This window comes from Leptodactylus fuscus, chromosome 5, assembly GCF_031893055.1.
Source record: "Leptodactylus fuscus isolate aLepFus1 chromosome 5, aLepFus1.hap2, whole genome shotgun sequence".
Taxonomy (NCBI): domain Eukaryota; kingdom Metazoa; phylum Chordata; class Amphibia; order Anura; family Leptodactylidae; genus Leptodactylus; species Leptodactylus fuscus.
The window spans coordinates 109,016,340-109,030,562 of NC_134269.1; the positions used below are offsets into that span (position 1 = coordinate 109,016,340).

Consider the following 14,223-nt stretch of genomic DNA (forward strand, 5'->3'; position numbering starts at 1 on the left):
ACTTTGTACCAGAATAATTACGCCACCTTAGGCCAGGCCCAGGTTCTTTTTACCTACACCCCTTTTTCACTAAAGTCTACAAGGAGGAACAAGGATGTTATGTTTTGTTTGCTTAGTAAATCTCCCACAATATGTGGGGCCAGCATAAGACTTTACATCCAAAGAAGCAAAGTATCAGGAACAACATTTCAGACATTCAACATCTTATTAGCAAAACAAATATATTGTAAAGGTTATTTCCAAGTGATTGTGAAACTATCATTTGTTTACCTTTTAATACCCATTACAGTTACAATACATTATCACAAAAATAAACACTGTAGACGCCAATTATATTTCTACAGATACCTGTAACAAACATTGGTTACCTGGATCTTAAGATTTTGCCAGTCATAATTGAAAGGAAGTCTGTCATTGTATTAGTTTTAGACTAAACACATAGATTCAGGCAGTTGGCACTGACTCCAATGCTACCTTTATAATTCTGATCTTATTCTTCAATGCTCTCTGAAGTGCTGCTTCAGGCACTGCCTCACATTCAAGTGCCCTGCCACTCTACTGACTGCAGACATTTAGTCAAGGTGGTCATTGAGAATGGAGCTCTGCTGCATAAAATTGACTGGAATTACACTGCAATACCACAAAGAACCAGGAGTTAATTGGGTAATGGAGAAAAAAAAAAAAAAGTCTTTATTTTTAGTAAAGACTTTTGCGGAATTTTTCATGCAGGCTATTTTTTTCTTCCCTCTTCTCAAACAAGGCAACTGTAGCTATTGTTTCAAAAGAAAACTCTTGTGGCTCCCTATTTCCTCTTGTGAGAAGGGCCCTCACTTACGTCTCATATGGTCTGTTCAGATGTCCTCTGATTTGTAAAGTGCTGCGGAATACGTTGGCGCTATATAAATAAAATTATTATTGTTATTAATATTATAGAAATGGGAAATATTATGGAATGACAAACTTTTCCTTCCCACTAGATCCACTTTTGACTCCATCTCAGAAAACTGTATAAAAACCAGCAGCAGTGTTGTTCCAAAAAACTGAAAAACCACCCTTTTGGGTGACTTGATCTTCTGGCAGAATTTAATCCATTAATAAATAAAATATTGTAATATTAATGAATTCTACTTTGTTTTTGTTTTGTTTTTTACACGTTGACATAGAGATCAATGTTTAAAACAATGGATCTATTTCTATTTTTTTTGGAGGGACACAAAATCATGTTAAAAATATATTTGTGACCTTCAAAAAAAAAAAAAAAAAAAAAAAGGTACGTCTATAAAATCGATGCCCATCTGTTTGTGTAGAACCTTTGCATCCATTAAACATCTGCTAAATGGATATTTAAAAAACGTGATTGGAAAGGGGTCGCTCACATGTAGAAATTTGACGCTGATTTCGGCATTAGATTCCACCTCCCACCGTTTTCATTGGGAGGCAGAGATTGCAGACGGACGCAAAAAAAAAAAAAAAACTTCGATCTTGCTGCGACTTGAGACTTCCTGCTGATTTGACCCATTCATCCCAGTGTGGGTTACACTGAAAATGGAGTTAGAAAATGAAGGGGAATGCCACTTCATTTTACGTCATGCGAACGGCCCCTTAAAGTTACCTTGTGTGTCAGAACACGACCACACTGACAGTCATTAGGCGCTTTGTTTCAAAGTGACTACCGTACTAGCGCCTATTAAAAGGGTTATGTGGGTAGAATAAGTTTTTTTGTCTTTTTTTTTCCCCTTAACAATGTATTAACTACACCGGATAAACATCTTACCGATTTAGAGGAGGGTTCCCGGACTCTTGACTATTAGTTCTGCAGAGGGCAGACATTGTATAGACGCTGCATTGCTCTGCCTCCCCGCTAAAGCTATGACTCTTTATCACATGACCAACTCCAATCTGCTCTATGTTAAAGAAACATGAGTAGAGTGAAGTTAGTGACATGTCACAGAGTCAGAACAGTAGCAGAGAAGGCAGAATACAGACTTCCAACACTCTGCTGCTCTCTGCAAATCTAATCATCCAGACCCTCATCTATATCAGTAAGAATGTACAACCAGTGCAGTGAATACACTGCTTAAAAAAGGGAGGGGGGGGGGGGTGGAAACAAAAAACTTTCCCCTCATAAACCCTTTTAATAACATACGGAGATTACAGACCCATTGGAAAAATGCTAGGAGTGGAGAAGGATCTAAAGTGAATGCATTTACTCAAATTACTTTTATGGAGTCATCTACAACTCACCTTGAGGAGTACAGCTGCTACCAAGCTTTTCAGCAGCTGGACAGCAGTGATAACCATTAGCCATGGCCATTAATAAATAGGATTTGTCATAAAGACATGCCCTTTTGCAATGAAGGTGGAGGTAATAAGTCTAGAAGCCCCAGAGATCAGCTGTAATCCCATGGGTATATCAGCATGAATGGCCACCCTAGTATTTGATCAAGCCAGCTGCTCCAACATGATGGGGGGGGGGGGGGGCTATTTTAGTAATGTATGATTTTACAAACAAACTTGGTAATGCATGTATAACAGCCAGCAGACCTACCAGACAGAAATCTTTCCGCAATACAAACACTTTTCTGAAGGGCAGGGGAACAAATACAAGAATGTCTAAGTTACTCCAAAATATGTGAATGGAGTAGGATTGTTTGTGGAAGTATTATGGTGCATAACCTTTACCCAGGGAAGATTTTCTTGATGATGTCACTTAGACCATACATGTGTTGTAGAAAACTAAACAAGAAGACCTAGAAAATAATGCTACATGGAGGAAACCTGTTCAGAAATATAGGACCATAGTGGAAATAATAGACACATGGGTTTGTGGAAATAATAGACACATGGGTATGGCAAGGGTATACTCCAGCAAAAGCTGAGAACGCCATCTGATTATACTAGGACAAGCAGCAAAGGAGAGTGAAGAAGAGGTGTTCCTTTCATACCTAGAGCCCCATGAAACAGAGCTAGACTTTTCATTGAGTATATAATGAGGTAAAGAGACATTGTTCATTATTAAGCGACCAGAACAGCAAGAACTGAAATGACTGCAGATGATGTTGAATGATCCAGATCTGAAGTTATTAGACTGAAACACTATAGTCTAACTATACATGGAAATGAGCAAAACGAATGACTCCATGTCAAGGAGCCCGGGCACTGCCAGCCATCTGACACAACCCAGATTACCATGGCAACCCTAAATTCCACACAGGAGAAGTGCATAGTACATAGGGAGAAAGCAGTCAGCAGTTCCCCCTGTCTGCCCGTGTTCTCCCAGTACACACAACTCCTGTCACATCCCGGCTCGGGACAACCTCCCCCTATTAAAACTTAACTTTTCCCCAGACCCTGCACTCACTCATAGCTGGAGCAGGAACGAGACTCTGTCTCAGGCGGGTCTCCGCTGCCTTCTCAGCTTCTTAAGGCTCCCGGAATCCCGGGCACTGCACTGCCCCAGCCGGACATCCCCGCTCCTCACAGCGTCTTCCGGTCCACCCGCCTTACTGCTGGGGGCCAACTTCCGCATCTCACAGGGAACACGGCCCCACCCAGTCGTGTCATCCACCACGCCCACCGCCAAGTAAACAGCTCCTCCTATTGGATAGGGCATTGGGTCAGAAAGAGCAAGGCAGCGGAGATTTCGCCGTGACGTCATATAGGCGGCGACATCTTCAGTGGTGTTTGGCTCAGTAATGCTAAACATTACTATTTATAGCAAAACTGAGCTAATCACATTGTCTCCCAGGGAGTATGGAGGACAGTAATCTCCTGGCTACAATGCCGCTTTACATGTGGGTGTAGTTACTACCGACTTCATTAGTGAAGGTGTGGAATAGCATTGTGAAATAGCTACACATTACTCACAGCCACGTACCGAAACAACAACTTCGCTGAAGTTTGCAGGGATGACTTTATCCTTCCTTCATACATACAGGGAGATTTTTCATGACAGGAATTGATAAAGGGGTTGGCCACTTCAGACCAATATTGAGAAACAATTGTTATTGTTTGTATGATAATAAGTTGTACAATTTTCCAATATATTTTCTGTATCAATTCCTCGCGGTTTTCTAGATCTCTGCTCGCTGTCATACATTCTGCTGCTTACTTCCATCAATCAGTCCATGGTCATGTGATGGACACAGTGGCGTAACTACCACCATAGCAGCGGTAGCAGCTGCCACAGGGCCCGGGACATTAGGGGCCCGGTGACAGCTGCTACCGCTGCTATCATTATTCTCGGAGGTCTTTTCGGACCCCCCGAGTATAATGATCGGGGCCCCCTGTTGGTGGAATACTTTCCACCAACAGGGGGCCCCGAAGCTGCAGCAACGGCTGAGACACAGGAGCTGCAGGTCTGGCTCCTCTCAGCGCTGCAGGACGATCCCCCTCTCTCCCCCCTCCCTTTCTCTGCTGTCCTCTGCCCACCAATCAGAGGAGGAGGCGGGGCTTATCCCTGCCGAGCTCCTGCCGTCCGTCCTGCACTGGAGGAAGAAGGAAAATGAAACTGAAGCTACACAGGTACGTACTGGGGTTACTTATTAATGTCAGGCATATGGGGGGATTACTTGTGTTTTAGTAACTCCATGTGCCTCATATTAATAGCAGTTAACCCCATCATCTCCCTCACATTAACCCCTGTTTGCCTCACCATAAGAGTTACTGATATGTGAGACATATGGGGGTAATAGTAATGAAGATACTTTATTATTACCTCCATGTCTCTCACATATCAGTAACCCTTATGGTGAGGCACACAGGGGTTAATGTCAGGGAGATGATGGGGTTAACTGCTATTAATATGAGGCACATGGAGTTACTAAATTGTAATGCACAGGGCCAGATTTTATATCCACAATTTGTCCTGGTATACATGAGTCCCCCTGCGAACTTCCGGTTGGCACATGCGCAATGGAAGGGCGGCAAGAAGACTTCCTGTTCCTTAGTGAATTAACCAGGGCTGGGTATGTACTTCAGGGTATGGTCCTCGGGTTACGACGAGCCTGCTGCAGAACCTCATTTTCTGAATGCTATACAGTGTATAGCATTCGGCAAATGAAGGCTGATTGTGTAGCAGGCTCGTCCTTGCTACGAGCAGGTAAGTATGCTGTTACCAGTTGACTTTTTCTCATTGAAATGAATAGACCAGCGTTGATTGGCCAGTTGCCAGTGATTTGGCCAATCAACGCTGGTTCTGCCAGAGGCTCGTCTGAGGAGGCGGAGTCTAACATCGGACTATTCATTCCAATGAGAAAAACTCTTGCCTGCCCGTGGCAAGGACGTGCCTGCTGCAGAATCAGTGTTCATTTGCCGAATGCTATACATATATATAGCATTCGGCAAATAAATATATATACTGTATAGCATTTAGCAAATGAGGTTCTGCAGCAGGCTCGTCGTAACCACGAAACAGTATGCCTATACCCCTGCTAGACATGGCAAACTCTCAAAACCGGAAAGAGATCTTCGACCGGAAATAGGAAGGGCGGGACTTAATCCTTTGTTATTGTTGTCAAAGGGGGACTCATGTATAGCGGTCAGCGGGTGACGTGACAGTATTTAGTCCTGTAGGGGCCACTAAGGGACATAATACTGTGTGCAGGGGCCACTATTGGGTATAATACTGTGTGCAGGGGCCACTAAGGGACATAATACTGTGTGCAGGGGCCACTATTGGGTATAATACTGTGTGCAGGGGCCACTATGGAACATAATAGAGCGCACAGGAATGCGTAAGAGGGACTCGGTTGAGATCTTCGGTGTCGGGGGGCCCCATGTCAAAAGTTCGCCACGGGGCCCCGCCATTCCTAGTTACGCCACTGGATGGACACACAGGTGCACAGCTCGTTACAGTCACAGTAATCAGACATATGCCTGGTAACGAACTGTGCACCTCTGTCCATCACATGACCTTGGACTGATTGATGGAAGTAAGCAGAATGTATGGCAGAGAGCTAGAAAACCATGAGGAATTTATACAGAAAGTATATTGGAAAATTGTATAACTTTTCATTCTACATACACTTGTTCCTTAATATCTGTCTGAAATTGGACAACCCCTTTAATGTCAGTTTTTCTAGAGTCTGGATTGGTTAGTTTGCTCCAAATTTATCAAATATAGCAATATTTTCGATAAATTTGCCACATCTGTAAAGTTTAGATTATGTTATCTGATATGTTTTTATAGCTGTTATATTTAAAAAAAAAAAAAAAAAATTCACCCACGGACCCATATCCTTTGATGAAAAAAAAAACCCATTGAAATTAGTGTTCGTTATGTACGCCAGTCATGTCTGTCCACTTTTTATGGCAGACAAAAAAAAGCATGTACTACCACTCTTTTGTGTCTTTTAAAAAAAAACATCCATAATGGACCTATTTTTTTTTTAAACATTGTGATCAATGTGTGACAGATACAAATGTAATGTGCATCTGTTGGCATCCATCCGCAATGGGGTCCCCACAAAAGTAACCCTTGTACTCTCCCCCCAGCAGTAATAACTATAATGAGACCACCCTAACCATGCATTCTCCATTTCAATAACTAATGGATAACTAATGTGTATGTTTTTCACTTCATTTATTTTTTATATGTGTCCCAGGGAAAGGAATGAGGGGTGATTTGAATTTTTATTACTTTTTTTCGGGGAGCAAGCAACATGCCGCTAAAGGGTGCTGTTATTTGTTGGAAGCACTCATTGCTCTATAAATTGGTTATTCAGAATCAGGATTTATTATGGGTAACCCCAAGTGCAGGGACTTCTTCAGAACAGAAGGAATCCCTGCACTAAAATGGGATCATTTTAGTCAGAACTTGACCATGGCTAACCCTTAATGCAGGACTCCTTTTGTTCTGAAGGTGTCCCTGCACTGGAGGTGGTGACCCATAGTCAAGCCATGACCAGTGGAGGGTAGAGAAGGAGTTAACGACGATCAAGTTCTGACTATGATTAACACCTTCTTGAGCAGAGACTGCTTCAGCTAAAAAAGGAGTCTCTGCACTGGGTGTTGCCCATGGTCAAGATCTGACTGATTAACTCCTTCTTGCAAAGAGACCCCTTCAGGTATAGAACAAGTCTTTGCACTGAGGGATTACCCATGATCAAGTCATGAAAGTCATTGAGCCCCCAGACTCTAGTAACCCCTACCAGCTCATCAACAGTAAATCAGCCAACAAGCTATCATTGGCTGGTTTAATTCCTGAGAGAGGTAGCATTGCTGGACCCAAGAGAAGTACTTTTTAGTTATACCATTTTGGGGATTGTCTATTGCTTTGATCTCTTTTATTCAAATTGTTATAAGAGGCGAAAAAAAGTAGTTCAGCTGCTTTGATTTTTTTTTTTTTTCCTTCTACCATGTTCACCATATGGGAAAAATATTTTAGAAGTTTATAGACCAGAGATTTTAGGACACATGGATAACTAATGTGTATGTTTTTCACTTCATTTATTTTTTATATGTGTCCCAGGGAAAGGAATGAGGGGTGATTTGAATTTTTATTACTTTTTTTGTCTGTAATTTTTAGACTCCCTTAGGGTCTCTTGGCCAATAATGCAAACACTTGTATTACAGGCTGCATAGAGTCTAGCTGTAATAGAAGTAATGCAGGGACAAGCCTGGGAGCCCTTCAATAGCGGCACCCATGCACCGCCCGGAAAATGGTGCTCTTGTGCGGTACAATTTTGCAGAATTGTGATGTTGATTTTTTATGGTTTAATATAATTTTCATTGTTTACTGACAATTCTGTTGTTGTATAATTTTTTTTTGAGTGTAGTAAGTTATTTGCTTACTTGTAACATATCTGTTTAGCTAAGTTAAGAAAATACCATGAATTTCATGGATGTTTTTGGGTGGCTTTTTGTTTGGTTTTAATTCAGACATTCTTTTCATGCATTTTTACAATCCAAACGGAACTGACGGGACACTAAAAATATCTGTGCGGTTTCCATGTTCTCAAATGACCCCTACACTTCATTAAATGAGTGGACAGAAAAAAGACCTGTCCTGAGTTTTGTGTCTAGGCTCATGGCCTCCCACACAGACCCATGAAAAAAATGGTCAGGGGTCCGTGTGCTATCCACAAAAGCATTAAGATAGCACACTGATGAAACATACAGTTGTATGTGTGGGGTTTTATATGGATTATAGCACAACCTCCGGGTTTCTGTCCCCTGTCCAGTTTCGCCGGGGATGAAATTGTAAATTACAGCGTGTCCGCGCTGCGGTGTTTACCGCAAACTGGGCATAGGATTCGCATAAATTCCATCCACCTTGCAGTTACTGTAAAACGCGTCGATTTTTCCCACGGCGTTTCTGCCACAGGAAAAACACGGCGTTTCCAGCCCATGGGGCCCCAGCCTTAGAGTCTGTGTGTTACAGTCCATCATATATATAAATATAAAAAGTCAAAAACTGACTTTTTATATGTAGAGAGAGAGAGAAAGAGTCTAAATCGGTGAGGAATGGACCAAGTAGTAGTGAGTTGCATTAATCAAAGCGAGAAGAAATCCAGAAGACAGCGAGCACTGCTCAGGATAATTGACTAATGTTTAACCTGCCATTCATGAGGGTCAATTATTTTACTCAGGATACCACACACTGAAATTGAAATATCACATTTAGGTAGGCTAGTAGATGATGGAAATGTAAGAAGTTCAGTTAAAAAAAAAAAAAAATCCAGAGAGGACATGGTGTTATAGACAGTTGAAAGGATTGTAACTTGTTTCTCATGGTTGGTCTTTGAAGGTTGTTTTGGGCTGGGGCCCCACAGGACGTAAACGCCGCGATTTGCCCACAGCGGAGACGCTGTGGGAAAAATCGCAGCATTGTACAGTGCAGGCAAAGTGGATGGGATTCATGCGAATCCCATCCCCACTTTGCGGAAAAGATCGCAGCGTGGATACACTGCGATTTGCAAAGCCGTTGCTGCTTTGCAAATCGCAGCATGTCAATTATATCTACGGAAACGCCGGCGTCTTTCCTGTAGATATAATGTTAAGAGAAAGTCCGCAGAGGAAAACTCTGTGAACATTCTCTTAAAAGCGCTGCGAAAAGAACCGCAATGCGTTCACGCCGCGGTTCTTTCCACAGCGCTTTAGCGCTTTAGCCCCTGGGGCCTTAGCCTTGGAAAAGAATGCTATAAGTTAAAAGATTTGGACAAAACAGCTCATTGACCTTTGCCATGATCTATTGCTTACCCTTGGTTTCTGTTGATGGACTACAGATCTCTCATTTGAATAAAAGGTTTTCCAACTACACCACCTAACAATGACCAAAGATTCAACACAGTTCATCAACTTTACTGCAAAATCTGCTTTAAGAAAAGATGAAAGAAAATGCTCTAAATTCTTGTTCATCTAAAATCTCCAGCGCATGGTCATCTTTAGACCATATTCAGTTCAACATAACCCTAGAAGGTCAAGGCAATTATTTTTCCTTGCTCATGTATACTTTGGGGGGGGGGGGGGTTGCACTAGGAGGAAATGAACATGAATAAATAGAAAAACTAGAACATCATGTCAATAGAGATTCTAGGGGAGGTTAGTTCTCATGAACTAGTCTACTTGTCACATTTAGTATGAGTTATCTTTTCCTTCTACACTTGCATCTTCACGAGCTCTGTCAGGGGTCAATGACAGAAAAAGCAATCATGAAGATATTGAAAGACAGAAGTACTTATTATTTGTAGTTGCTGTTACAAAAATCTTTAGTATCTAAACAGCAGTCGTTTTAGGACAAGGTGACTTATAGTGGTAACTTGGGAGCCATTGCTATACACAATTTACACTTCTTCATCTAGCATTCTGTACTACTTGAAACCATTCATCCACATTGATGTGGTTTTATATCTACCCTTACCAAGCAATGAATGATTAAAGAATAATGGTTCTCAAACTGAGGTAATCCCAAATAGTTGTTCAGGTGCTTAGAAATCCTTTAGGATTCTATGAAGAAAACTCTTTGACCTTTTCTCTTTGTTGAGTGAGGGCCCTGCTGTCAAGTGCTTATAATTTGTGAGATAGAAAGGGTGACACAAGAGGTAGACTAAGCTTTAAATGATTGTGTTAGTTATATACGCAAAGTGGGTTGTCTAAGAGTATTTTTTCTTCTTTTATCTAGCTCTGTTATTTATTAGGGGTTTGCTTTTGACTTAGGGATGTTCTTACAAGTAGAATGCCTTTCCATATTTTTTATTAGGACATATGGACATTATAGAGGGAGTCCTGTGTTATGGACACTCCTTAGGGCAAACCTTGCACAATGAATCTCACAAGATTCGTCCAACATGTGCTCTCTGTGCTGCTCAGCAGCAAGTATAGATTGAGGGATACTGGGCTGCACTCTGCAGTAATAGTCAGGGTAAGGGCCTGGGCTCGAGGCAGCTAGCTTGCTCGCCCAGCGGCCCATATTACATTCAGCCCACCAGGAATTTTCCCGGTGATATACATGGCCAATCAGCACTTGTCCGTTTCACCTGACATGTGTTGTCTGAATAAATCTGTTTGATATGTCCTGCTTTGTATTATAATTTTACAACACATCGGCAGCAAAACTTTATCCTTTGGTGTTGGAGCGTTCCTACCACTTTGCAGCATACTTGAGTTAGGAAGAATACAACAATCTTGAATCATTGGGGTTTTTTTTTTACACATTTACTGTAATGCAGGTGCTCTGTGCTGACATTCTAATGCTCCAAATAGGCCCTTTCCCCTGGTTACACTAGTTTCTTGCTATGCAGCCCATACTTTGCCATGTAGCCATTCTGCTGCTACGGAGAGGGCCTGCCCATAGGGCAGGCGCACACTTCCTATCAGCAACATAAATGCTAATGTGTACACCTGGGTTTACTCTGGCCAATCCCAGGTCTTTATATACCTCCTGAGTCCTCTACTCTGGACCTGAGTATTATAGGCAGGGCCGGCGTCAGCGCACGGCATAGTCGGGCAAGTGCCGGGGCCCACAGAGCCTCTGGGGGCCCCCCGGCACTTGCCTGTCACGATTTCAGCTCATCGGCATCCGTCCGCCGATGAGCTGGAATACATACGCGATTAAAGCAGGAGCTGTGAGTTCAGCTGCTACTTTAAAGCTCCGGCCCGGCTTGCGTGTGTAGGCGCGATGACGTCATCACGCTTACACACGCAAGTCGGGCCGCAGCTAAGCAGGAGCTGAACTCACAGCTCCTGCTTTAATCGCGTGTTAGGATTATGCAGAGACTGCGGCCATGATATCGGCGTCGCTGTCTGTTCCTCTGCAAAATCCAGGGTTGCAAGGGTTAACCTGCCTTGCAACAGCCGGGCGTGGTCGACTGGTTGATCGACATGTGTATCAACCAATGGACGCTCGGATTGGGCAGCTGGGCTATTTGCTGGTGACCGCCCCTTGCCTATATAAGGGGGCTGGTCTGGACGCCCGGCGCTCTATGATCTCATTCAAAAACCTGAATTGATGTGTGTTGTGTGTGTTTGGGTTCCAGCCTGTAAACATTGCCCTAGTTAGCAAAAGACCCCAGAGATAGCAATGCCACTGTTTGTCAGGCGGCATGCTGCCCTGTATGCGTGTGTTTGTGGTAAAACTCTGTAGGGTCAGCTAGCAGTAATTCCCAGACAGGGTGACTGGGAGTGGGCTTGGCAGTAGTTGCCTGGGTGGTTGGGTGGAACTGCACACAGGGTTTACTTTGGTCTCTGGCTAGTCCTGGAGTTCAGGCTAGCCAGCTTGTTTATTTGTGCGGCTGCTTTTACTGCACAGAGCTCTGTGAGTTGCAACAGAGCACACCTGGTCATTTAATTTAGCTGGCAGTGACAGGAACTGTTAGTCTGTATTCACACCAGGTTGGTTGCAGTAATGGCCCAGAGGGCTCCGTAGGGTTTTATTTGTTTATTTTTTTTAATAAACCCTGCTGACCATAACATCGCGTATGTGACTGGAGAGAGGAGCGTCGGGGGATCGATGGAAGGTGAGTGATGGAAGGTGAGTGTAAGTGTTTTGTATTAAATATAAAGGTGGAACATAATGAAGGGGGCCCATGAAACTGGGGGGCAAATGAAGGGGAGGGGGGGAACGGCATGACAATGGGGAAGATGAAGGGGGGGGAGAGAACGGCATGAAACTGGGGACAAAGATGGAGGGGGCCCAATGAAACTGGGGGGCAAATGAAGGGGAGGGGGGGAACGGCATGACACTGGAGAACATGAAGGTGGTGGGGAGAGAATGGCATGAAACTGGGGACAAAGATGGAGGGGGCCCAATGAAACTGGGGGGCAAATGAAGGGGAGGGGGGAACGGCATGACACTGGGACAGATGAAGGGGGTGGGGAGAGAACGGCATGACACTGGGGCAGAGACAGGGGACATGAAACTGTGGGCAGATGAAGGGGGAGAACGTGATGAAACTGGGGACAGAGATGGAGGGGGGACATGAAACTGGGGGCAAAGGAAGGGTGTATATGAAACTGGGGGAGAGATGGAGGGGGGGCATATAATTTACGGGTGACTGTAGGAGGATTGTACTGTGTGGGAGCACATGATAAATGAATGAGAATGGGTGGAATCAACAAAAGTGGGTGGAGCCAAATTTGCCGCGGCGCGCCGCACATTTTGCTCCTCTTTCTTCTCTTTAAAAATTGGGAGGTATGGCGTTGGTGACGCCACACTCCTGCATGACGTCACTCGCTTCATCTGCGACGCACAGTGTCTCGACTCCCCCACCTCCTTTACAAGGGGGCCCACTGAGGCTCTGTCGCCCAAGGGCCCATAAAAACCTGGAGCCGGCCCTGATTATAGGTCTCTAACCTGTCTAGTTCCTGCGTGGGTTTCTGTTTTCTGTCTATTTGTGTATATCCTCTGGCTTGTTCTTTGACTCTGTTCCCGCTTGTTTGCCCTGATTTCTGTGTATGAACTCTGCCTTTCCCTAACCTTTGAACCTGAGCTGCCCATACTGATACTTTGGCTTGTCTTTCGACATTGCACTCCTGCTGCCTGCCACACACTTTTTGATCGAACTCTACCATTCTTTTGCTTGAATCTCTGGGGCGTTCGCAGCGGCTTCTCTCTGGATTCCAGATTTTGGGTCCTGTCCTGCTGTCCCATTCTGCTCCTGTATGCTCTGGCCCCAGAATCTGTAAGCAAGATGTGATGACATTACTTACATCGCGCCTGCAGCTCCCTGAAGCCTCTGAGAAAAAGACATCTCAGACAGAGCAGCAGGGAAGAGAGGAGAGGTGAGTATAAGTGTTTTTTTATGTTAAACTTTCGCAGATGTAACCTTCTTAATAAAACTGGTGTGGCAGATAAAAATATACATTAAACACAGGAGCAAAAGAGGAGGATTTTGAAGTCTAAGATTACCTTGTCCCCCAGAGTGCTCTTCCTGTCTCTGCCCACGTCCTCGTTTAAACCTTCCAAAGATTTACTCGCAGCTCACCTCTTAGCAGCGGCTAAGTCTCTGATACCTAGATTTTGGTTGCAGACTTCACCCCCGGCCATATCCTTATGGTGGGAAAAAGTTTGTGAATTGTCTCGCTTTGAAGAACTCCTCAGCAAATCACGCCGCTGATACGACCTTTATGCTAAGGTCTGGTCACCCCTCAAGGCCTATTTAGATTCCAATTAATCTCAGCCCCCTTCCTCTATTCATTAATATGCCCACTGTTGAACCCACACCCCAGATTTACCTCCTCGATTAGCCTCCCTATACTAACCTAACCTCTTGTCCGCCTGTCTTTTCCTCTCCCCTTCCATTCCCCCTCCCTTCTGCTTCCCCTCTCTTCCTCACCTCTCCTTCTCCGCTATATCTTCTATTTCTTTCCATTCTCTCTCCTAGCCTACTTCTTTCTCCTAGTTCTTGGGTCTCTGGTTTTTTGATGATTACTAGACTATTATTTATCTTTAACCTTTCCATATTTTACCTAACTTACCATTACAAGTACTGTTATGTAGCTAATTCAGAGAGCTATTGGCTTGGTCGACTTACAACCTTTAGTTTTTTGTTATTACCTTTGTTTTGTATCTCAAGCAATTTCAATACTCTTTGGACATTCTTCATCGCCGAGTCGGATGGCGTACAAGTTCTTTAGATATTTGTTTGGACTTTGTTATCACCCATTTGACTCCATGTGTTCAGCAATGCTATGCTACATTGTTGTATTCCTTTGCTGTAAAATGGAAAAGCTCAAATAAAACAATTGAATTAAAAAAAATATATACATTAAACGGGGGGGGGG

General features: G+C 43.7%; 1 protein-coding gene across 2 annotated transcripts in view; it reads right to left on the reverse strand.

Annotated features, from left to right (window-relative positions):
* The window catches only part of USP6NL (USP6 N-terminal like), a 118,899-nt gene extending 115,398 nt beyond the window's left edge, over positions 1 to 3,501 (reverse strand). For both annotated transcript variants that reach the window (XM_075273986.1, XM_075273985.1), the window contains exon 1: positions 3,362 to 3,501. In XM_075273986.1, the coding sequence (XP_075130087.1) occupies positions 3,362 to 3,365 (4 nt within the window). In that variant the 5' untranslated portion in view covers positions 3,366 to 3,501. The remainder of the gene's footprint in view (positions 1 to 3,361) is intronic.
* Between the last annotated feature and the right edge of the window lie 10,722 nt (positions 3,502 to 14,223).